General features: G+C 37.7%; 1 protein-coding gene across 1 annotated transcript in view; it reads left to right on the plus strand.

The window, feature by feature from the left end:
* Window positions 1–399: 399 nt before the first annotated feature.
* Window positions 400–25,243, plus strand: part of CFAP58 (cilia and flagella associated protein 58) — a 56,668-nt gene continuing 31,824 nt past the window's right edge. The window contains exons 1-11 of the mRNA XM_030241193.2: window positions 400–408; window positions 1,806–2,087; window positions 6,956–7,092; window positions 8,822–8,978; window positions 11,009–11,203; window positions 13,328–13,465; window positions 15,562–15,721; window positions 15,958–16,040; window positions 17,171–17,362; window positions 21,970–22,131; window positions 24,945–25,091. Of these exons, the coding sequence (XP_030097053.1) occupies window positions 400–408; window positions 1,806–2,087; window positions 6,956–7,092; window positions 8,822–8,978; window positions 11,009–11,203; window positions 13,328–13,465; window positions 15,562–15,721; window positions 15,958–16,040; window positions 17,171–17,362; window positions 21,970–22,131; window positions 24,945–25,091 (1,662 nt within the window). The remainder of the gene's footprint in view (window positions 409–1,805; window positions 2,088–6,955; window positions 7,093–8,821; window positions 8,979–11,008; window positions 11,204–13,327; window positions 13,466–15,561; window positions 15,722–15,957; window positions 16,041–17,170; window positions 17,363–21,969; window positions 22,132–24,944; window positions 25,092–25,243) is intronic.

The raw sequence follows: 25,243 nt of genomic DNA on the forward strand, positions 1-25,243 counted from the left end.
GGGTAAAATCCCCCACGGCCGAACTTCATCAGCAAGATGGACACACAATTTTGGGAGGACAAGTCACCCTTCGGCAGCGGGGTGACCGGGCCATCGCGGTACGCGGCCGCCGCCGGGCCCCTGGCTGACGGTGGCCCCGGGCCCGGCGCGGCCCCGCCCGCAGCCGCCGCCGTTGCTACGATACCTCAGCGGCGGCGTTGGCTGCGAGCGGCGGCCTCGGCACCGCCGCGGGCCCGGGCCGCCACCGCCACCGCCCCGGCACCGGCGACGGCAGCGCCCCTGCCCGCGGCACCGGCACCGCCGCCGGCACCGCCACCGCCCCAGCACCGGCACCGCCACCCGTGCCGGCACCGGCACTGACCCTCTGCACCGAGCCGGCCACCTCCACCCGACCGCAGCATGGCTGAGGTAACCCGCCACCTGCCCCTTCCTTCCCTTCCTGTCCCCTCGAGGGGACCGGAGGCTGCACCTCAGGAAAAGCCCAACAAACAACATCACCGGTGTATCATCTGTAGCCATATACCATGTTTATGTGTCACCTGTGCGAGCAGAGCTCAGTTAGGTCCTGTGCTGAAAGTAGGAGCAATCAGGCTACTTGTACCCAGGCAGTAGTAACTCTTCCTATTTTAGGAGTAGCTGCTACATATAAGATCGTGGGTGTAATTCCTGGCCTGCCTTCCCCCTCATTACTGCTCATCTTTTAACTCTGTTTACAATCACAAACATGAACAACATCAAGACTGAACTACCTGAAGGGAGCCTACAGGAGAGCTGGAGAGGGACTTTTCACAAGAGCATTTCATGGGGACAGGACAGGACAGAAGGAATAAGATTCAAACTGAGAGTAGGTTTAGATTTGGTATTAGGAGAAAATTCTTTACGGTGAGGGTGGTAAGAAACTGGCACAGGTTGCCCAGAGAAGTTGCAGATGGCCCATCCCTGGAAGTGTTTAAGGCCAGGTTGGATGGAGCTTTAAACAGCATGCTCTAGTGGAAGGTCCATGGTGGGGAGTTGGAATGACATGATCTTTAAGGCCCCTTCCAACCCAAACAATTTTGTGATTCTGTGCTTAGGAGAGGAGGAGGAAATGAGAAGAAAGCCGTGAGTCCCAGAGCAGGTTTGAAGGAGGGACGCACTAAGTTTCAGCTCACAGATTGTTCTTTGATGCTGGCCAGAGTGTGGGATGTAGGGTTAAAATTTCCCTTGAGGTTTTTCTGCTGACAGGAGAGCTGCCTCCCTATCCTAATGAGAGCACTTCAGAGGTGCATTTGTAAGGATTTGGCGTCAGAACTGAGCTAGATGAAAAATGTCTTCTGTGTAAGGTTTAACAGCAGCAGTTTCCACAGAGGGAGGACTGGATTGTGTTGGCATTACGGGAGCTTTGAGACATGCTTGTCTGCATGTCTCTGGCACTATCTGGATAGAAATCATAAACTAATCAGACTTTAGAGGGTAGAGAACTGGCAGAATTAGGGCTAAAATACTGGGTTTCCTCAGTGGTCAATGCATCATTCAAACTTTATCACAATTATGGAATTTTATTTTCTTGTCTTTAAAGCAGTTGTGGGACTCAATTATAAGAACTCTGGCTGGTAAAGCATAAGTTATTTCAGTAAAATTGGGGGAAATGTGTTTGAAAAATAGCCTACAACATGCATATTATATGCTAGCAAAAAAACTGTTATTACAGAAAATTTTGTCATGATTTCTTAGTAGCTGTTATACACTCAGTATATTACTTTTGTGTGTTCTGGGGTCATAAGTGAGATGTTGAATTCTTCCTGTTTGTTGATTATTTCACTCAGGAAGAGTCTGACAAACCATATCTAGGAGAAAGTGCCTTTGAAGCACTGGAAAAAGACTCCCAAGAATTCATCAGTATACTGAGCAGAGATGAAGCTCTGGAAAAATTCCGTGTTGAATATGAGAAGCTTTTTGCTATTATGAAGAAGTCTCGTGAAAATGAAAAGCATCTCATGGAGAAATGCAGGAAGCTGAGTGCTGAACTTGTGGAGAAGTCATCCAAAGTAGCTGTGCTCACCAAACTCACTCATGATGATGGGGAAACTATATCATCATTGAAGTCGGTAAAGTTTTGAATAGAATGAAGTATGATCTGAAATTGTTAATGAAAAACATGGTAATAAGAAAAGCACCTGAAAGAACACTTGATTTTATGTAGAGAACTAGATGGAGAACTAAACATAGAGCTGGCATCTCCAGTTGTTTAACCTCTGCTTTGCTTTGTTTGCTCAGCCTGGTATATTTACAGGTTTCAGTAAATTTCTGTGTTTGTTTGCACTAAACCAACTCAGTCAGCTTTCAAGTACTTACTAATAGTTTTTGTTTAAGCTTTCCTTCTGTAAAATGGCACATTTTCAACATAATGTACTGTTTTTGATTCATTATAACTTTTGAAGGATTGCTTGGATGTTAACTATTTCCAGAACATAAAAAAACCCTACTTTTTTTTGAAGTATGGATTTTAGGCCAAGGAAGTGACAACTTATATAAATAAATGTTTCACAGTGCTTTTGAAAAGGAATCCTATATAGCATTTCAGTGTGATTTCACCAATTTACTCTGATGTGTTGTTTGTTATTATTGATTTAAACTCTGTCAAATCTAAGTGCTTGGCTCACTAAAACAGTTGATATTTTTAGGCTTAGAGTGAATTTTCACTGTCAGAAACCTAAAGCTGCCAAGTGATCATAAGACTGTATGTGGAACTTCTTCCTTCAGATGGTTAAAAAACTTAGCTTTGTGATACCTAGATAGGCTTTAATTTAGCACTTATTTGGGAAACCTCCATGCCTTACAGTAAAGTGTTTTGTTCCAGTAAAATAAAGTCAGTGTAGCAATCCAGAGTGATTTTTGAGCACTACAGAAATAGAAGTTCTTTGAAATAGAGTTTCTTGTCCTTAGAATTATGAAGAAAATACATTCAGAGTAAATATAAATAGCAGCACCGTCATCCCATGGCTGCAGCTTGCAAACCCGTGCCCAAAGCCTCTTCAAGGAGGAGGAGAAGCGTGGAAAATCTTGTTGATTTTCACTGCTGCTAATCAAAACATAGTAGATGATGAAGGACCCATGATGATCCTTACAATTTCCTGTATCACATGGCAATACTCTGTGTGTGAACACTAGGAAAGGTGGTCCTCAAGAAATGCCCAAACTGAGGAGACATCTTGGTAACGTCATGAAACTGAGGAGTGGAAATGTTGGGAAAATAAGAGCCTTTCCAATTTCAGTAGCTAATTTTAAGTTCAAGTAGGATATTTCTGAACCATACTGCCTACTATTGAATCCATTAGGTGATTTTCTAGTGAAAAAGCTGCTTGACAATATGATCCTGCTAGAAATTATGTGCAATGCACAAGATGGGACATTTAATTTCTAGTGGTGCGCTGTGAGTCAAGTATACAGCTGATAATTTTTCAGTTTGATTATGAGAATTAGTCCTCTTAAAGGTTCAGGAATTATTTCAATGTTCAAAATGTTCATGTCTTGTTTGAGGCTTTACTTGGTATACCCTTTATATTCCATATTATTCTTCTTTCTGAAGGAAAGTTCTATAAGAGTTGTAGTATTTCACTACAATTTTGTTAACATTCAAACAATGTGTTTCCCATGTATCCAAGCTAAGTGTTGAAGGAAATTCAAGTGCTAAAGTAGCCAAGATGAAATTCTTCAGTGCTAAATTAAACAAACAATCTGTCCCACAGTTTAATTATTGATAAACCATAAAAGAATCCTGATGGGGCTGTTCTTGTAAAAATGGAACAATTGCTGTAAAAATTGAATAGTTGCTCCAAATTAAGGTCCTATGTCTTGGTGACTTGATGGGTCATTAGGGTAAGAAATAAAAGTTGCAGAAGAAAAATTTTTCTCCATGTGAAGCCTGTTTGTAATCAGTAGAGTTTGTTTAGGGCAGGGGTTAAGCACACAGATCAGTGGCTGGTAGGAGGTGGGTCAGTGATAATCAATAGCTGTTAACTGTCAGGTGGCAGTTAAAGGATCTGTTTTGTAGTTTTAATAAACTGGACACAACAATCTGCTGTTTACAGTAATATCAAAGGAGCAAAGGGCCAAGCTAATAATGAAGGGAATTCAATTCTATTTTTCATGGCTAGGAACACTGATCCTTGAGTCTGCCCTGGAAGAACTCTAGAAAAGGAATTTATAGGAGCTTGTACTTCTCTGCTTGAAATTACCAAATTTTCAATTTCCAGGCGTATCTATCCAATATAATAAGAAACTGTTTCATTAATTCTCAGTTTCTGAGCAATGAGACTGATGTGATCTTTTGGGGTATTTAATGAAAGCAAAGTAAAGCAGTCACACTTCATAAGTTCTGCTTCACAAGTTCCAGTGTTCAGTAGTTCTCCAAAGATTTTTGAATTATTCTAACAGCAAACATCCAGTGTACTTCCTTTAATTATGCAGCAGACTGCCAGGCATTACCTACCTATCTTGTACTGCAATCGCTCCGTGTTGCTGACACACTGCAATCTTTCACACTGAATAACAATGTGAATATTTCTTCTATGAAGACTTCCATCATCAAAATTTTGCTCCTTTTTACTTCTGAAAATAACAGAACTATTGATCTGCTCGTAAAGCAGAAGACTCAACCAAGGAACAGCTACAATGAAACCCAGTTTTGCTGATGCTGAAGTCTGTAGAAAATTCTTATTTAGATTTTGCTTATTAATGTGAGCACCACCTGTGTCTTCTTACTTTATTGATAAAAATTGGTATTATCAATACAAATTCAATACAGTTTTACAGGCAAAGATAAAGTTCAAAAAGCACAGCTTAGGGTGACCTGAAATCAGTGCTTATCTGAATGGTCTCATTGACTTCAAGAGATCACTTTTGCAAATACTCATCAGAGCAAAAGACTCTGAAGCCACTAAAACCTTTCAGAGGCTTATTGATTTTATTCCCCAAAACCCCAATCATAATGATTTAATTCACCAATTTTAATCACAGTCTAATCAGCCAGCAGGAAGCTCTGATGTAAGTAATCAGCTTTAATCTTATTTTCAATTTGCATTTTTTCTAGAGAAAGGGTGGTTTCCTCTTACTGGTTGACAAATCTGAAACATATTCATTTACAGTTATATTTAATGCTTTTCTGCTAGTCACCATGATACACTGTGTCTTCGTGCCATTATTTCAGCCCAATGTGCATTTATTTAAATTTCATAATTTAGTATCTTTGTGTGAGATATTAATGAATGAAAAACTTATAATTTTTTAGATAATGCTTAATGCTTTATGCATGATCATTGCTGTATTGAATGGAAATTAGAACTCAAAATGTATGACATAAAAATTTATTTTATATATAAAACTGTTTCAAAATACTTGATGCATACTTCACTTTTTTCACTAAGTGAAAAAAGCACATTTTGCAGGCTAAATTTTGAACTAAGTAATTTATTAAGTAATTGAAAATACTGTTTGTAGGTAGTGGGTTTAATTGACTGTAATTTCAGATTTTCTGAGCAAGGAAAGCCCATTGTTATCTCTTTATTAGTATGTATGGAAAAAAAAAAGAAGAGCAAAAATTCCTGATCTTTATGTTCCAGATGGTTTCTCAAATTTGGATATGCTGAGCTAGTTGAATAAATAAAATGGAAATGTATTCCCTCTGCAGTTTGAAGAGGCTACAGATGTTATACTTTATGTTATCTTCCAGCAAAATCTGGTAGCCTGTTACTTCTGCTAGTTCTATAGTTTGAATTTTTAATTTAGGCAGTAAACAGCTAAATATTACATATATATGATTTTTAAGGGTTCCATAGGTATATTAACAATATAACATAACATAGCTGTCATAATTTAGAGTTTAACATTAAATATTTTTTTTTAGGAACAAACAGAGATGTCAATTACAATAAAGAATTTCTGTAAACAATTTGATATAAATGAAATTATTTTATTTTCTTCCTTGTGGAGATGGCTTCTAAAGTAGTTTTATCCTGCCCCAATTTCATATGATACAAGTAGGAGCTGAAATATTATGGCCTTATATAATGATGCTTCTATTTGGCTTTCCTTGGGGAGACCCTAGAGCTAATGTAGAATTGCTCAGCCACAGTTGGGGTCTAAATCTGTACAAGTTCATGAAGTCCTGAACTCTGCTAGGAGCCAGCTGAGAAAAGAGCATCATGCTGTGATTTGAAGCTCAGGGTCTTCAAGTGTAAAAGTAGTCTCTTCATCATTTACTGAGACTTCAGGAACTTTCCTTCCACTCCAGTCACTTGCTGAATTTATAATTTTTTTTTAGCACAGGATTCCAGAAATGGTAGGAGCTTTATTTGAACCTAGCAAGGAACAAACCTTGACTTTAAATCAGATCATAAGGATCTGATTCAAGGGAGAGAGATGCAGAGGAAGTTATAAAATGAAGTGAATCCTCCTGCCTTATCCTGTTTGTGGGTATCAAACCCTAGGCTTGTGAGAAGCACACAAACCTGTCATTTAAGTAAATCCATGTGCTAAAATTTGGCATAAGAATTGAGCCGTTTCAAAAAAACTAGTTAAAATCAAATTACACTAAGTCCTAACAGATGAAAATTAACAAAGAGGAAGAAAAGTTGACTAACATCTGTTTCTCATCCAAATTAAACTGGATGCTCATTGTCCTAATAGGAATTTTACAGACATGAGTTATTTAAGTAGATGATACCTTTGTGGGCACTGAATTGTCAGTAAATTATTACTGATATTGGTGGTACTCACATTATCAAAGCCTCACAGAGTCCATGCCCTCAGCCAAAACAAAAGATACCAAGTGAAGGGTACTGTTGTGAACCTAATCATGAAAAGGCACAAAAATGTATTTTCTTAACTAAGTAAAGTGCAAGGCAATTAATTTCTAATTTGTGGTTATTTTTAAACACAATTAAATTTATGTAATTATTTTCTATTTCATTCCTAGGAGCTTGAAAGGGCCTGGAAAATGGTGGATAAAGCCCATGAAAGAGAACAGAAAACAAAGGAAACAATTGATTCACTGAAAAACGAAATTTCACGCCTAAATAATTTAATGAAGGAAAGAGCTGGACAGGATTACAAGTAAGTTTTCCTCAGGGAGAGGGAAAGCCTGATCTGATTTTTCTATCATTCTATACCTTGTTCAGCTATGTAGACACAGTGGAAAACATAGATCTTTCTGTCTTTTACTTTTCTCATGAATACACATTTATTTGTCTGTGTGTTTATGCAGTGAGCAAGTGCAGAATCAGACTCTGACTGAGTTCATTCAGTATTGGATTAAGCTAAAAGATCAAATAAAATGAATCCTCTGCACTTTCTCAGTATGTGTCATATTGTTTCATCTGACAAACTCTTCAGCATACTTTGAGAATAGGATCCTGTCAACATTTTTACATTTCACAGCAGCAAGGTCAAGTGGATAAATCAGGAAGGCCGGACACTTGATTTCTCTTCTGTTCCTAGCTTTGTTATAAGGCTTTAACATTGTCTGTGTTCTTGTTTGTATTTTATACTTTCAAGATATGTTTCAGGTTTTTTAACCAAACACACATAGAAGGACCTAGTCTGAGATAGGGCCTCTAAGCCACTGCATTGTGCACATAATAATCATCCTCTGGAGCTGCTCAGAACCTGTCCAGAGCTTTCTGTTTGTAGTATCAGGTCCTCAGAGACTGCTTATGCTGTAACATGAAGTTAAATTCAAAGATAAGATTAAGTGTTTTGACCCTATGGCCTGTGCACTTTCTACTGAAATTGCTGGTGGTTGGCTTGCCTGATTATGGCTTGATATTTTCACACTGTTTAAGTTATTTATTTATAATGTGCATGCAGAATATGTATGAGACATGCTTGTCTCTGCAGTCTCTGTGTATTCAGGCTGCAAAAACAGGAGGACTTCAGTGTGCTCAGGCACTTCCCCCTCCAAGGAATGTGCAAGCACATAAACCACCTGGGTCCATGAGAAATCCTTCACCTTTTGCCCTTGACATGTTCTGGACCTGTTTAACAGCTTTCCTTGGATCTAAAACCTTGGTCATTCAACCTCCCCTAGTATAACTCTCCCTAAAGTCTTTTCTCTCTAACTGCTTTTTGCATTTTCCGGCAAGAGCCAGGAGCTGTTACTTTGCTAACACCTCACTCCTGTTTCCAGCTCTGCCCAGGCTGCTGAGACCTGCCAGTTTACAATTTCTTCTTGAAGTTCCCTCTGTATTGCCCTCCAGATCCATGCTTAAATACCCTGTCCAGTGACAAGGCCACGAGACTAAGTAACTCCTTTGCAGATTTCAGCCTTGAAAACCCAATAATCTTTTAGAAGAATTAGGCTGTTTTTTAAGACTGAGCTTGAACCCACACTCGGACTTCCTTTCACATTGTAAATGTGTCAAAACAGAGTAAGTTTTTATTTTTACATTGTGTGACTGTAAGACGTGACCTAGTTAGGTGTCCAGTCAGGTGAGGTGCAGAGAGACAGGTTACAACAGTGTTACATTTTTGGTCCCTGACTAATTTTGCAGTGGGAATAGAAGAGGAAATTTTTTTCCCAGTTCCCTTTCTGGAAAATGGAAGGTTTATTCAGGCTCATGAGGATGTGATACAACAAGAAGGAGTTTTGACTTGGCTGATGGTGACTGTTCACAGTAGATAAAATCATATAATTCAGTTGACCATCAGTCTTCATATAGAGGAGTTTAAAATGAAAAAAAAAATTTTTTTAAACTCCTCTTTCTCACAGAAGTCTTTGTCTGGCATAGGAGGAAGAACAGAAATGGCCTGTGACAGTGCTTGACTATTATTTCCTTGCTTCCAGTGTTGGGGACTTGCTAAAACTTCAAGAAGAGGTAACAGAAGAGCGAGACCAACTGTTGTCAGAAGTTGTGGAGTTACGTCAAAGTCTCGCTGAAATCACAGAGCAGCAGCAGGAAACAGAAAAGGCAAAAAATGAGGCAGAGCAATCCGTTTTGCAGGTCTGTACTGATCACCAGACGGTGATTTTAGGCTTTGCCCTGAGCCTTTCTCCACACTTACAATTGATCTCCAGTGACTAGGACACTACCACCTGTTTTTTGGTATCTTAAAGATTTTTAGGAGTGCTCTGAGTGGACTCTGCTGTGAATGATTTTTATATTTTTCTGTAGGTTTAGGCTATGTACTTTGCAAACTGTATTGTCATGTACCAGCTGCTTCCATAGCTTCCCAATACCCCAATGAGGCCAAGATTGTTTTTGTGAATTGGAATCATCTTTAATGCTGAAGAAATGGAATGTTTTATGTATTGTAAATCCTTATGCCTCAAAAGAGATACTTAGAACATAGATCCAGAATGGAGATTCTTGCCAACCTTGCTGTTGGCAGTGGTTGCCATATTTTGAGATCCCATAATTTTAAAGAATGTATCAAAATCTGACTTAAAATTAATGAAGTAATTTTGTCTCCTCTTCTTTATGGGAAGCTTTTTCCAGTTTCTTACTTTTTTCATGGTTAGGGTACCTCCTACTTTCTTCTTTACTCTGATTCTGGTTTACTGTTTTTCCACTTAAATTTTTTCACCACACAATTGTCAGTAGAGAGCAGTCATAATCCACCTCAGCTTTACATGAAGTTAGGCTTTTTATTTTTCTGACCATCTGAGTAGACAGTTGTTCTTTGTGATCAATATGTATGACTTTCTTGAATTGTATAGAGCAGCTAGAGATAGAGGAGGCTGAGGACCAGTGGAATAGCCACTGAATGGAAGGTAGAAAGAGATGGAAGATTGGATACAGAACTCTGATATATCAAATATATAGGCATAATAATGAGAAATGAAAGAATTAAAACAGAATATAAATAGGGGCTGGAGCAAGACACCTGGAGAAAGGAAGAGTAGAAAATCACACTTAAACAAAGAACAGAGAAGAGGTAGAGGAGCATTTGGCTTTCACTTTTTTATAAATCAGAAATAGGAAAGTAATGATCAGTCTTGGTTTCATGCACAGAAATTGTTTCTATTTATAAAGCAGATGACTGGTAAGTACAAGAAGAGAATAAAAATCTTTGTTTTTCTGACAGCATTGTGGGCATGAGAGAAAAGAGTCAAAACTTGTTGAATCTTGGCTGCCGTAATCTTCTGATACTCACTTCATCAACCCTTAAATTTACAGAATTGTTGCAGCATTTGTAATCACCTCCCATTCTTCCAGTATGAAATTCTCCACTTCAGACTGTTTAAATGACAATGTCTCTTTGAAGATCCTATTGAAGACTCTGTTAGTTCTGGAAACTTTTCATCTGTGGGCTCAGAGGGGGAGGAATCCTTAAGCAAAGAACATCTTTCAGTTGCTGGTCCCTGCTTGAACTGAATATTTCCATATGGATCAGCCCCCTGTGTCTCCTCTCTGCTGATTCTGCTCCATCAAGTTTTTGTGGAGAGAGAGAGCAGGAGTCACAAGACAGTCTATTAAATATGAGAAAAATTTCCTCCTTCAGAGTTCCCACGTAGGAACTTTGAGAGTAGAAAGATTGAGACCAGTTGAGAAAATGAACACTGGTCTGTCTCTTTATTTCCTTTAGTATCAATGTAATAAGTGTTTCTGTTTATTATTGAGAAAGAATAATAAAAAGAAAAATCCTTGCAATACAGCATCAAGCCCAAATTAATTTTAATGTTGCATTCAGAAAGTACCACTTTGGAAGTAACTTATAACAGTAAAGATGCCACTGCATCTCCAGAGGAATGCTTTTATGTTTGGACTGTATCAGACTGCACTTCTGTCTGGGTGAACTGACTGGTGTTTAAGAAATTTTTGTCATCAATAAATAGTGCCCTCATGCAGAATTTTTTGTTCAACCATTAGAAAACATAATTGCTTCTGAGAAGATCTGGCATACAGTGATGGTTGCAGTAATATAGAAGCTCTTGTTTTTGAAATCAAGCAGAATCAGAGAAGTGAGAGGACTTGTTTTCCTGAGTAAAAGGCAGCAGAATTTAAAATTGTTTTCTTCTCTGTTATTATAGCTTCAGCAAGAAATCCAGCTGCGTCAAAGCGAGGAATTACGAGAGCTACGAAAGAAGGAAAAAGTAGAGGCTGAGCTGAAAGATCTTCTAGCTGAAATGGATAAGAAGCAAGCTGAGGTCCAGAAGTTACAGCAACAAATAGAGAATGACAAAGAGGAACAACTGAAAATAGGAAATAATCTTAAAGAGCAGAAGGTAGGGTACATGGCACACTGCATTTATCAGGTCTAAGATGAGAGTAAAAACTGTAATTAAGAAGAAAATGGATTTTTCTGAAAGGAGAGGGAGGGAGAGTAAGTAATTAAATTTTAATAAACACTTATTTTAATATAAATATTAATTTACTAAGAAATAAGTATGTAAAGCTTGCTGACAGATTTCAGATAGATTTCTCAAAGAAGTTGGTAGTAGATTACAATGATATTGTTCATCTTGAAAAATCACAGCAAATGAGACACAATCTGTGAAGAACATGGATGATCTAGAGGACCAGGAGACTGCCAGGTTGGACTTCTGACTATATTGCCAGCTTTGCTATTGATTGTGTCTAGTGGCATTGGCAAAATAATTTTACCTCCATCCCCTTCTTTCTTCTTTTTCACAATAATTTTTATCTGCCTCTCAAGCCTGTGAAAGGGCAAGGAACTGTCTTCATAAACCTTTTTGATTGATTTCCTCATTCTGTTTCTAAAAACATTATCTGGACATGTCCTAACATAATGTTCTGCAAGTGTGTGAATTTTCAGGTTTTCAGTCCATTTCCCCTGACTCTGGGAAACTCTCAGAGAAGCAATTTCAGTAAATGGCAGGGGAGATCTCATCACTGTAAACTAGTCCTACCTCAAGGGAAACTTCCTTGTGTGTATCTTGTAAATTTATAACTTTTATTGCTTTTTCTTCCCTTCTCGTCCCTGAATTTGAGGATGTAGAGGTCTGTGCCAATTTTTGGTCAACACAAAGTCTTACTAAAATACTAAACAAAAAGATAGAAAGAAGACTTGATTAATTTTTCTGAATATCACTGATTTGATGCAGCTTTTGAGGGCAGCTCCATCATCTGCCATGGCAATCACATTGTCTATACTGGCTCTGTTCCATTCTTCCTCCTTTTTATAGTCTCTTTCAGCCTTTGAAGTGTAGATTTTAGGGACATTCAGTTATGCAAACTGTCCTGGAAACTAAGAGTTCATATGAAGTGCTGTGTGTGGGCTAATTAACCAGACTTTTGCATTGTCTTCCTTGCCTGTGCTGGCTTGAAGGTGTCTGTGAATGCCCTAAATGGTCTTTTGCTTAAAGTCTGTCCTAAACACAGTCTATCCAACTCTGCAAGGGTCAGGGTAGGAATCTTCAAAAGAAGGTAAGAGAGCTATTGCAATTTCATCAGGTTATTGTCTCAGTTGAATTGTAATTGTTGTGATGCTTGCTATTCTTTCATTCTTACTCCTATTTTATAAGAAATTTCTAATGAAATACTCTTTCTTGCATGACATTGAAAATGTTTTGATACAGCTGCTATAAGCTTTATGCCACCCCTGTCCAAGACTCAATAAAGGGTTACTTGAAACAGTGTTATCCTGACATTTGCAAAATAAAAAGGTGTATTCATAGTTTTTACACTAGGTTCTGCTTTTCTTCCTTCAGTGTTTTTTAAAGGTGCGATGTATATTGACTTCATCAGGAATGAAAAATATGATGGTTGTTCTTTCCTCATTTGTATATATAATACCTGCAAGGAAATTTCCATCAAGCAGAAGATAAATCTGGTAGCTCCAGAATTGAAATATATGTTCTGTATAGAAACCACAAAACCACATATGTTTAACTGAAGACAAATTAAAGAGCAGAATGCTTTGTCCTGGTCTCAGCAAACCATGTACCCAGAGAAATGTCATCAGCATATTAATGTAGGATGCTTGCTCATAAAACAGAGCTTCCCTGCCCTCTGCTGATTGAAGTGATTTGTATCTCATACTCATTTTCAGTAATTGTATGTAGCAAGCTGTATTATGTGATGGTTACCAGATGCCTAACAAGAAGTAAAATATCTATTTACCACCTGCAGTAAACACCTGCTAAGCTTCCAGAAAAAAAAATTACACTGGATCTGTTGTTCATTATACATTATGATTTCTCCATGTCATTATGACCATGTATCATATTAGTAATATTAGTAATTTCATCAGCAGTGAAAGCTGTTTTTTAAGCAGACAATAATCTGTGGCAGCTTTTGTCTCCTGGGTAGCAGGAAGGCTTGGTCTTCAGGTGTACATATGTATTGTAATGAGATACAGAAGAATTAATAGGATTGTTCTTTAACAGACCTTGAATGAAAAAGCTGGTAAGGAACTTGAGCAATTGAAGATGAAATATCAAAAGCTCTCACAAGACAATGAGCAGCAGACTGCAATGCTTGATGATGTGATGAAGGACATCAGTCAGAAGACGGCGCAACTGAAAGTAAGTTCCAGAAGGTGCATCCTACCAGCTGTATCATTCCATGAAATCTTACCACTTGGAACAAGGATGACTTCAGTTCTTGTCCTGATAGCTCCCCACGGGTGGTTTTGGAGGAAACATGAGTAGTTTTTAGGAATAGATCTGGCTGATACTGGATGCCGTTGTTTCTATGGCATGTAGTCTCCAAACCTCTCATCTGACAATGCAGCACCTGTTCTCCTGGAGGAGTTTCATAAAACACATGCACCAAAATGTTCAACACACTTTGTTCATAAAGGATGAGTGGTCACAGACATGGGGTCTCTTTTCAATCCTGAGATCTTCAAATAAGAGGAATGATTTTTAAATGATGATTAATGTAATTTGTATTTTGCCAAAATCCATTGAAATATGGTTATAAATGATAATAATAATGTCCTGAATAGTTTCCACTGAAGGGAATTACTTTCAACACTAAAATTTCTTTCCTCCCAGTATCAATTGAGAAAATTAAATATAAATAACCAAGATGGTGTTTACTTTCAGATCTAAATTGTTTTGTTGCCTGACTTCACATTACTTCACAGTCATTTTATACAACTCAGAAGCAGGTGATTTTCCCTGAAGGAAGAAATAAAGGATTCCTGCATATTCTTTTTAGGGTATTTTGAGACATTTGACAAAGGGTAATGTACAGATGTTGGATGCTATTCTACTATTTACCATATCTTGCATTTTGTGTCACCATTTGGGTTAAAACACTAAACATTAGAAAATTCAGATAGAAAATAATTATCTTCTTGAGTTTTATTGAGTACAACTAATTCACCTAAATAAAAAGCTTGTTTGCTTGTTGGTCTAAAAGAAACTAACCCCTGACAGATTAAAAGCTCAGTTCACAACTAATATGACATAGATGATTCTGATTTGGATCCTTAATGGAGGATGATAGGAGTTTTCTTTCTGTTGTATTTTATTAGTCAAGCTGAAGGCTTTTTTTCTTACTTATTTGAAAAACAAATTACTGTCTTTTCCAGGTTATCCAGTTTTATCATTACCAATGCAATAATTATTTAAAACTTTACAAATATGACTTACATCGGGGACTTTAGAGTGTCAGAGGATTTTGATTCTATGATCTTATCCTGATTTCATGAAACGTTGATGGATGACTTTTGAAGTCATGCTCAAGGACTTCTGGGAACAAAAAAATGGAAGATACTGCCCAGTTAGCAGTTAAGCCAGCTGCTAAAGGTTAAGAGCCCTAGTCATGATCTGGGGTGCAGTTTTTCTAGGGATTGTGCCTGCAATACCATCCTGCAGTGTGCTGTGTGCTGGGCAATGTGAATTGTCAAACTCCTCTTAAGCCTCTTGAAGCTTATTGTCAGTGAGAACTGAGGAGATTTCCATTCTCCCAGAGGATGCTTCATGGCAGAATTCCCCTTCTCACAGAATCAGTATCTAAGGCTGTAAGTGGAACACTGTAGTCTTTGATGGCTGTAAAACCTAGCAGTGGCACTGAATTATACAAAATTATACTTACTTCTTAAAAGGAAAAAGACTGATTGCCGTTGAGATTATTGGTTATGTTTCCCAGTAAACAGTTCTGCAGTATTTTGATTGATTATTTTTTCATCTATTGTATAGCAAATGAGACAGACTCTGGATTTTGCCTTTTCTTTAAAGCCATAGGTTATAAAAGAGATGGGGATAATACATACCTGCTATTTAGGGACATGCAATCAGACCACACTACAGATATCTTTCTCATCACAATCACTGTGCCTAGTACTTCAAGTGAAAATACATCTACCTGTTTTTAATCTACTGGACTAACTGGGTAGTGCTGTGTGAGGTTTGCAGCTTGAGGTTCTTTGTTGATCATCTTTAGCCCTGAAGTGTAAGATTCGATTATCATTTTCATTTACCAAGCTGGCTTTGGTTAAATGATTTTAAATATTTTTCAATTAGCTAATTATCTTTCTGCAGGTGACCCACAGCACTTACATGTTTTCTTCCTCAGTTTCATGGAGTAAGTGTACACCAAATAAAAAAAGCATTTTCTTACCTCTTTTTGTGTATCCTTTCTCTCTCCTTTCCTTGTTGCTATTCTGTAGGAGTTAGAGGATGAAGCAGGTCATATGAGCCTTGAAATTTCAAAGCTGAGCAAAATGAGAGATGTTCTCCAGAATAAGCTGCGTACTGCAGAGGAACAAAAAGTTGATGCAGAACATGAAAAAAACATGCTAAAAAATCAAATAATCAGACTGGAGAAAGGTAGGTGCCTAAGAGATAGGTGGATCTGTTTACTGAGTTCTTTTAAGTTATTCTAGGTACCCAATAAGCATTAGCGTCAGCTAATACATAGAGTTGTGAAACCTGTTCAAAACTACTTGAACTGGTTATGTAATGTCAAGGCTTTAAAAAAAGTCCACTAAATTGTGGACTTCTGCATTTTTAACAGCTGTACAATTTGAATAATATAATTCACTGTCTTTCCTCTTTTTCTCTAGAGTTGGAGACAGGCAAAAAGCAGGCAGATTCTGACAAGAGAGCCATAGATGGGCTTGTGAGGGAAAGGGATATGCTAAACCAGGTGAGTTTGCATTGGTCATATTGATAAGGCTCACAGGCTGAGAATGAAATGCCTGTAGCTTAAACATCCACAGCAACACAGAAATGTAGAATTCATAAAGCTAAGTTAAAGCCTTCAGATTTCCTTAAGCAGATGTACAAACTACTTTTCTGTGCACTGAAATAGTGTTATCCATAAAAACACAGAATATTTCCAAGTTTTAATATATAAACCATCAGGGAATTCAAACTGCAAACCCATTATTTGGTATCCAAAGAGTTTGCTATATCTGTGTTTTTACACAGATCTTTTACTCTATATCTTATGAAGTTTGGTACTAATCTAGGCAAAGTGTTTGCTAGTAGAAGAACAACCAGAGTGTTGATACACTGTGTAGCAGCTTGGCAGGTTGTTTGAGTAGTAATCCTTGCTTTTAGATCTGTTTCTCATACGGATTGTTTTCCATCAGCCCAAGGTTCTTGTACTGCAGTATAGCATCTCGGGTTTATGGGCAGTCCTGAAATGGTATCTATTAAATTCAATGCTAAAAGATGATTTCTGACATGCTTTATTTGGTGTAGATTCAGTGTCCTGTGTCTTGAATCTAGCATGATTTGACAGGTAACAAATATTTGTTTCGTATAGGGAAGGAAATTTTGAAGTGGGACCAGGAGGCTGATTTTGTAAAGATGACATATTGATGCTTTCTGTTTAATCTTTATGCAAAATTTTAAAGTAAGCTTGGTTAATTTCAAGCTTGAACTTTCTACTGAAGACATGAGAAAGAAGTGTATTTGGCTTTATTATTGAAGTTACTGGCTATTGGCATTCTTTACAATCAAAATGCCTTAAAGCTGATAAGGAATTTCCGGTCATTAGTTATATCCACTTGCAAACAATCCTGTCAATTTTATTTTTTGTAATGCAGACACTGGTGTTTTAACTTGAAATCAGAAAAGTTCTGTTTAGCAGTTGTGCTAGAGATTTTGTTTTTTAAATCAGATTTAAGGTTCAAGTATTTCAACTTAAAAAATTAGATAAAGAATAACACTGAAAAGTCCATAATCCACTTTGACAATGGCATGCTTTTGTCATGGTGGTGACAGTGTTGCATTTTCAGCTCAAGACTCATTATTTTTTGTTCCCTTTAGAACTTGGTCAAGGCTGCAAATGCTACTCAGAAGCAGATAGATTTGCTGAAGTTTCATGAACAGTCAAAACAGAACTTGGAGACAGAAATCCAACATTATAAGATAGAAGCTCAGAAACAAAGGAAGATTATTTACCAATTGGAGAAGGAGAGAGAGAGTTTCATCAAGGAAGTGACTGAGCTCAAAGAGAAGGTAGGAACAGCTCTTTGTGCAAGGTTTTTTTTCCTGTTTTACTCTCAGAACTGTGAAGTGGATACATTAATTTTCCTAACATGCCAGTGGGAAAAAGCTTGGATTGGTGGTCTTCATACAATGTACAAATATTTCTTGCTGTCAGTGCATGTTGCCTGCTACTGCTTCAGCTCTCTCTTGGGAAACCTTATCAATAGGAGAGAGACTTGTTAATTCTGTGAGAGACTTGGAGTCCAGCCACGTACTGCCATTACTGGCGTTCAAACCAAGGCTTCTTGACTTCTTGTACACGAGTCCCACTGTTGAAATTCTCATATGCACTTGGAAGTTACACTTTGATTGTCCTGTCTTATCTGCAAAGGACCTTATCTTGAAAACGACCACTGTCCTAAAATCGAGGCCAGTGAGACCTAACAGTGCTTAACATCTTAGTAAGGTACTTAACATTTTGAAGGCTTACTTCAGTATGTGAAAACATCTCAGCATGTTCAAAACAGATTGCTAAACAAGTTTTTCAGGAGCAGCTGCAGAGAAATACTGCATAAAATTCGTGTTGCCTGCTGCCCATTATTATGTATAAATTTATTCCTGGTGAAGTAAAATCAGGAACATGTTTTTAACATGTTCCATTAATTGCTGAGTGTCACATTGGAGAGCCCTCCAAGAAGCTCATTGATTTACTGGGATTAGCTTCCAAGCAGTTTCAACTCAAAAGTTATTTGCTATCTTTTCACAGCAAAATTATCCCTCCAACTTTATTTGACCAGGGGCTTTTAAATAATTTTAGAATGGTGTATGTTCCATTGCCTGGAATACCTCTTGTCATTTCCTTGTAAATAATATTCCACAAAAGTGAGATTTGTCTTTGTTGCAGTCATATTTTGCTTCTTTCCCTCACAGTGCATTTCTAACAGTGTAGATATGAGTTAAGAACATTGTAAGCTAGGGCCAGAGAGTAATTCATAACAGTCAGAACTACAAGGCTCTTTCTTTTAATTCTATTTGGGGTTGCCCATTGTATTTTGAGGGTGAGAATTACAATTGTTTGTTTGCTTACTTTTTATTTTCTTCCCTTGCCACTTTGGATGTAAATTTTCTATCATTTCTTATAAGGCAGAGGCTCAGTAAATGGCTTATGACACTGAGCTGTTTGTATAATTATGCCTGCATTGACTGCAGCTTTCCAGAGGACTGGCAGGCTTCCTTGGCTCACCAAGGGCAGTTCCTGACTAACAGGTGAAGAGCAGCATGAGCAGTTTTGAGCATGGGGGTATGTGAGACGGCAGTCTTGTCCTTCAAGTTCAAAAGCAGGGTAGGGCAGCATAATAATCAGGATTATTATGTAAATAGGTAATATTTATGTTCACTGTTTGACCTATTCAGACTTGTGAAGCTGTGTCAAAACTACAGGAGTCATTTCACAGCTGGTGGGGAATGAGCTATTGATGGCAGTAAGGCTATGGCCAGTCAGTGCTCTTCTGTCACCTTTTGTCACCAACATGGTTTTGCAGGAAGTTGCACCCCACCATTGGAATTGCTTAAGAGCTAGAAAAGAGCAAAACCCTTCTAAGCCCAGAGATGTAGCTATTCTGGCTCTGAAAGCTGCATGGTTATTTATAGCAGCACATACTCTAAAGAGCTGCAGAATTCATCTTTCAAAATCATCATTTGTAGGCACACAGTTTGTGGTAACTGGGAGTGGGGCTGTGGCAGAGCCTCATCCCCAATGGTTGAGCTGTGAGAAGCAGGTGAGCAGCATTGACAGCAATGAGCCATGGAGTGCCCAGGGGCACTGACCAGCCACCAAAGGGAGCAGAGGGCACACAGGTGCAATGCAGGAACATGAGGGTATGAAAGGTTTGGCTGAAGAACAAGAGGAGAGGCCTTCTGAAGTGATATGGTGTTACTCTGTATGGGCAGATGCCTGAAGCCTTCTGGTGTGGTTTGGTGTTACTCTATTTGCACAAATGCTTAAAGCTTTCTGAAATTGTATGGTGATACTCTGTGTATCGTGGCAACAATCATTTATTATTAACTGATGAACAGAGTCAACAAAATTATATACACAGCATTGAAATATTTTTTGGGTGAGAGGTCATGCATGACTTCCTCTTCTAACTATTGCCTTGGCTGACTGCTTATTTTCAAGTCACTGCCACTTGTTGAAAAGTCTTACTTCTAGATTAGCCAGCACAAGTGAGAAAAAAAAAAATCTGTTCCTTGCTCTTTTTTTATGTAGCCTGTATTACTGTGTACAGCTCTTGCCACATTTTTTTTTCCTTTTTGAATTGAAATTCTTAAATTATGAAGTGTTGTTTTCTGTGTGTAAGGTTTAGCCTCCTGAAAAGGGAGGCAGTGAAGTATACCTTTCAGTTCCATCTGAACTGTTCCCTGGCTGTGTTTTCTGAGTACTCACAAAACCAGTCTTTAATATGTTGGCTTTTTTCAAATAAACCCTTTTAAAATGTTGAATTTGCAGTTAAGAACCTATCCAGGAAACGGAAAAGATAGATTTCCTTTTTTAAATTCACATAATCTTTTGGAAAACCCGTTCTTCAATAGGCATATCACGAAGGCCATGGCAGAACTTCCTGGAGTGGTTAAAAACGGATAAGCAAATAAGGACAGCACCACTACTAACATATTGAGTAGGTTTATAGAACTAAACAGGTAACCAGCAGTAGATGATAGTGAAGTGTACAAATAAAAGAGCTATGAGGATAGAGAAAACTATGAATCCCAAATCCTTTTTGCTTAGCTTTGGGCTCTTATTGCCAAATCTGAGAGATGCAGTGTGCCTATTGACTAAACAGGAGTTGAGCATGCTTAGCCTCCCATGGGGCTGTGTTGTGAAACACTGCATGTGTCTTTTCTATATTTATAAGAGAGAATTATTTGAGTTTAATCATTCCTGAAAAAGCAAAATCAGCATCTATCCTGTAAGCACAACTCAGAAAACTTTGCCCACAATCTTACTACTCTTATATTGTATCAGAAACAAGTAAAACACATAAAAATGCAGTGACCTACTTTCAAAACTTGCTCCAGCCTATGATCACCACAGTGCAGATAGAAAACATGCCTTATTGATTTCTTCTCTGTGCTATTACTATTGGCAGACTGTTTAAACAGCAAAGGAAAAGGCAGGAGTAGGTTATAAACTGGGATTGTGTTTTTGTATTGCATTGTAAGCAGTTCCTGGGATCACCTGAAGTCAGCTACGATGTGCTGGCATTGTATTCCTGCTTCTGTAATAAAATTTTTCATATTTAGCTCTCCCCTATCTTCAAAGCTGGTTGGAGGTACCTGGTGGAATATTTAATTATTTAACCTCCTGTCCCATAGTTAGGCCTCCCCAAGAATTTACTGCTGAGCAAGGGACAATGCTGTAAACTGCAAACTTTGCAGTTATTGACTATTTGAATTTGTTTTCTTCTTTTGCTTTGACATACAAGCATGTATTTTAGCCCAAAACTCTGCTTTCAAAAGTGGAGTCAGGAGAAGGGGATATGAACGGCATTTGGACATTGACTTCTCTCCTGGATTTTCTCTGTGTGGTCCTCAGCTTCTTTTCAATGCCTATTTTTTTCCCCCTAGCTTTAAGGATGGCATTGTTTTCTCCTCCTGAGTCATGAACCTGGTAAACTATGTTTTTGATGTGTGCGCTCCTTAGTATTCTTTTTATTTCTTATTTTTTTGTAATGCTGAATTCTATATAAATGCTGCTTCCTTAAGCTCTGCAGTTTTCAGCTTTGTATAGCAGGAGAAAAATAAAAAATAAATTATTAAAAATAATTTTAAATTTAAAAAATGATTAGCAACTATTTGTATTTTTGCCCCTGTAACATAGCAATTATTATGGTTTATGATAGTAACTGCTTAATAAAGGTGTCTGTAAAATTTTGTGGTTTTGTTTATTGATACTGCATGTGATTATCTTCTTTCTATAGTCTACAATACTCCATTCTCCTTAGCTAATCTTCACATAATTATTTCTAATCTTTCATAGAAGCAATTGATGGTGATTACCTACTTATTTAGACAAGTGTAACTTACATTAACTGACTTTCTTATTGTAGTAATTATGTCTGAACAGTTTGTAATCATCAACTCTGTGCTTACATGTTCGTTAAAAAAAAATTGGGTTGTTAGAATGTAAAAATACATGCAGGGCTTCTGAAAAAACATGTGCATAAATTCATCTTACCATACAGCTGACATCCAAAATCTAGATCAAACATCCAAAATCTAGATTTGCTTCATAAGTAAACTGAGTCTATTCTTGATGGAAACTGTTTATGTTGATTTTATTGCACCCACTCTGTGGCAATATTTTCTTTCAGTAGCTTGTTGTTAAATATGTGCCCCTCTATAAGTTTTAGTCTTGAGTGAAACCTAGGTATCAGATTAAAATACAATTTTGTCTCACATAAGCAAGTCACAAAGTTAAACTTGTATTTGGACTGGAGCAATTTTCAGCTGTAGTTAAAACTGCTTATCACAGAGATTTGAACTTGTCACTTTCAAATCACAAACTTTGTTCCATCCTTCTGATCTTGTGATGATGGTTTAATCATGTTAATTTCTTTCCTTTCCTTTTGTACCAGATCCTCAATCACATGAAAGATCTTGAAATGCATCAAATTCAGATCTGCAACTATGAGAAGGAAATAGAAATGCAAGGGGTTAAACTAAAACAGCAACAAGCTCTTTGTGAAACTCTGAGAACAGAGAGGACCCTGTACAGTAAAAATCTGATTGAAGCTAAGGTAGAAGGATATATTTTTCTTTGTGCTTTTCTCTCTGCTCTTGTTTTTTTCCTGATTTACTTTTAATTTGTTAAAGGGAAGCTCAGTGGATCAATGGCAGAAGTGGTTTCTTCATTCCTGTGAGTTTTGGGGAAATGAATGTTTTAGGTCCCTGAAGCTGTATCTCCACCATTTGTATTTGGACTGGAAATAGGAGTCCTCAGTCATCATGTGGAAATATCCCTGCTGCAAACCATGCGTGAAATCATGGTGCACTGGAGCCACAGACTCATAAAGCCATCCTGCCTCCAGTCTGTTTTATCCCTTTAGGAGTTGTATGCATGTATGTGAAATAGGGTATAAGGGGAATAAGATTGCCTCCTTAGCCCTGACTGAGTATGCACATTACTGTGAATAATGATTTAGGAAGCAGAGAAACACCTTCCCAGCTGAAGTGGGATTTTCTGATGAGAACCAAATGCTTCCACCTTGCTTGTTTCTTTCAGAGAGTGTCATTTTCCTCAGGAGATGATTCTTTCCATTCATATCTCCTCCTTGGGGATCTCACTAACAATACTAGAAGAAGAGAACAGAGCACTTAAGGATATATTCTGTTATTCTGATGTAAAGATCTAAAATACTACACAAATTCCTATTGTAATTGGCAGATATTGGGACCCTGGATAGCTGTCATTTTAAGCCTTGGGTTATTTCCAAATAAGTATTTATGACATAAAATGTATAGTAAATGACAAATTTATACTTAGGTTTGAATAGGTAGGTGTTTTGTTTGAGAAGCACATGGGAATGAACTGCCAAAGTTCCTAACAGGCTGTGTGCTGAATTTTATGAGGAATGCACCATTTTGCCATTTATGTGGGATGCTTTACTTGACCTTAGTCAGCCTCTCATCTGGTGGATTCAGTGTTGGGATTCTTGCTGCTCCCAAACAATCTGTCAGGAGAAATAAGGGTGAAAAATCACAATGTTGATTTTTTTCCCTAGTTATTTTTATTTTAAAGCACATTAAATAAATTTGGTTATTTATAAAGAACAGGCATCTATGTGCTGAGTTAGAAAATGGAGCAGCCTTTTGGTTTTTGGGTTTTGAATGTTACATGGTGGTAACACTATGCTGTTCACAGTTCCAGTTGTTAGAGGCCAATATTTAGACTTTAAGAGCTTACTTGTCATACTACCAAACTCTTCTGGCAAGGCCTGTGTGAGAAAATAGCTGACCCCAAAAGATCTTTTGGCCAAGGCAGTGTTATGTTTAGCAATTAGAAAAATAGCTATTCAATGTTCAGTATCAGGTCATCCAGTCATGAAAGAAAAAAAACCATAAAAGATGTTTTTTTTAAACATTATGGCAAATTCTTTCTCATTTTAAGAAGTAAAATTTGCACAAGCCTGTTTAGATAAAGCTGGATGCAAATAATTTTTGATTGCTTAATGTGAAATGATCTTATGACCACCTTGCCAGTGGTCTCCAGAGTACCATAATATTCAAGTCATTAAAATGGAAAAGGCATCCTGGCAGGCTGTTATTGTGATATAAATAGCTGATGTTTTCATCCTGGGGCTTTCTTTTGGTGTTAGGAGTTCATTTATTTAGGCAAGTTGATTAGGAGACCAGTTTGCAAAATTGTGTGTTCTTACTGTTCTGCATCAAATAAAGAATTAAGAATGTATTTGGGTGTGTCTGGGCTCTATATGCTAAATCTCTGACACCTTTTACAACACCAAAGAGATTTATAGGCTGTGTACCAAAGACAGCTTTAAATAACTCGTGCTTTCATGGAAGTGGCTGAATGTGCAAACAGCTGGGCCTAGTGACATATTACTACTAATCAGTCCTCTCTCTGTGCTGCTTGGGTGAAGGTTGCCATGACTCAACATCTTGCTTAGCTACACTAAGCACTTCATGCAGGTAAAAATCCCTCATTTGTTGAGTAAAACCACACCTGTGGTGGATAGTGCTGAAGGAGCTTTAAGCTACCCAGGTTTGGCACTGGAAGAGAGTGTATTCACATGAGAGATTATGGTGTCTTCTCTGTGAGGTGGTAAGCTCTGGCAGAGGAGTAGTAGCCTCTAAAGCTGCTTTCATTACATCCAGAAGAACATATCTGTCTAATCATTGACTCTGATAGCTTCCATTTCGTGGCATAACATGTACTGTCACTGTGCTGAGCTGAAATGCTAGTTTTGTACAGGCAGGCACCTTTGTGCTGTGAGTACAAGTATTCCTACTGACTTGAATCTCTCTTCAGTGCTTCCAACATTTTTGTTCTGTGTTTGAGCTTAAAGTATGTGTTAAATATTTTCACAGAACCTTCTCAAAGACTGAGCCGTCTTTTGAACTTTGCACCTCTGTGCAAACTAGTGTATATTAGTTTGCACAAAATGAACTTCTCTCCAAAGATTTGTGCTCAACTATGCATGACCTTATTGGAAAGGAATGTTATTAGAAGCATGAAAACAGATGGATATGATCAGAATCTTAGTGATTTGGATTTACTTCTAGTTCTTATATTGTGTCCAGCACTTTAAATTAAATGTCTTATTAAACTCATGATTGATGGTCATTATTTTTGTCAGGGTATCTTTAAAAGGTTTTTTTTTTAATTGCAATGTCATGCTGGCTTAAACAAAAAGCTTGTTTAATGAAACGGTTTTGTTCTGTTGGATTAAAAAGTGGTGTCTTATAGGAGGTACAACAGATCTATTTTCATGCACCATGGCTACATTTTCCAACATCTAAATAATCTGAACTCCATATCACAAACAACCTCTTGCTTTAACTCTCTCTGTGATCACACTTCCTATTCTATTAGGATGAGATGGCAGAAATGATGATGAAACTGAGAAATTCCACACGTCAGGTGGATCAGCTGAAAGAGGAGATCAAAGAGAAAGATATAGCCCTTGAGAAAGTACAAGTGGAATTCCAGCAGTCAGAGGATGAGAGAGAGTCGATGAAAGTAAGACCCTTGACACAGATACTTTCTTTCAAAGGGTGGGCTCCATGATTTCCCAGACTGCATTGTGTTCTGACCTGTGGTGGTAGTTTTGCTGTATTTTAACAAACTATTCTGTGCTTGAAACACAAGATCTCAGCACCCTTTAGAGATAA

The sequence above is a fragment of the Serinus canaria genome, chromosome 6 (assembly GCF_022539315.1).
Source record: "Serinus canaria isolate serCan28SL12 chromosome 6, serCan2020, whole genome shotgun sequence".
In the NCBI taxonomy this organism is placed as follows: Eukaryota; Metazoa; Chordata; class Aves; order Passeriformes; family Fringillidae; genus Serinus; species Serinus canaria.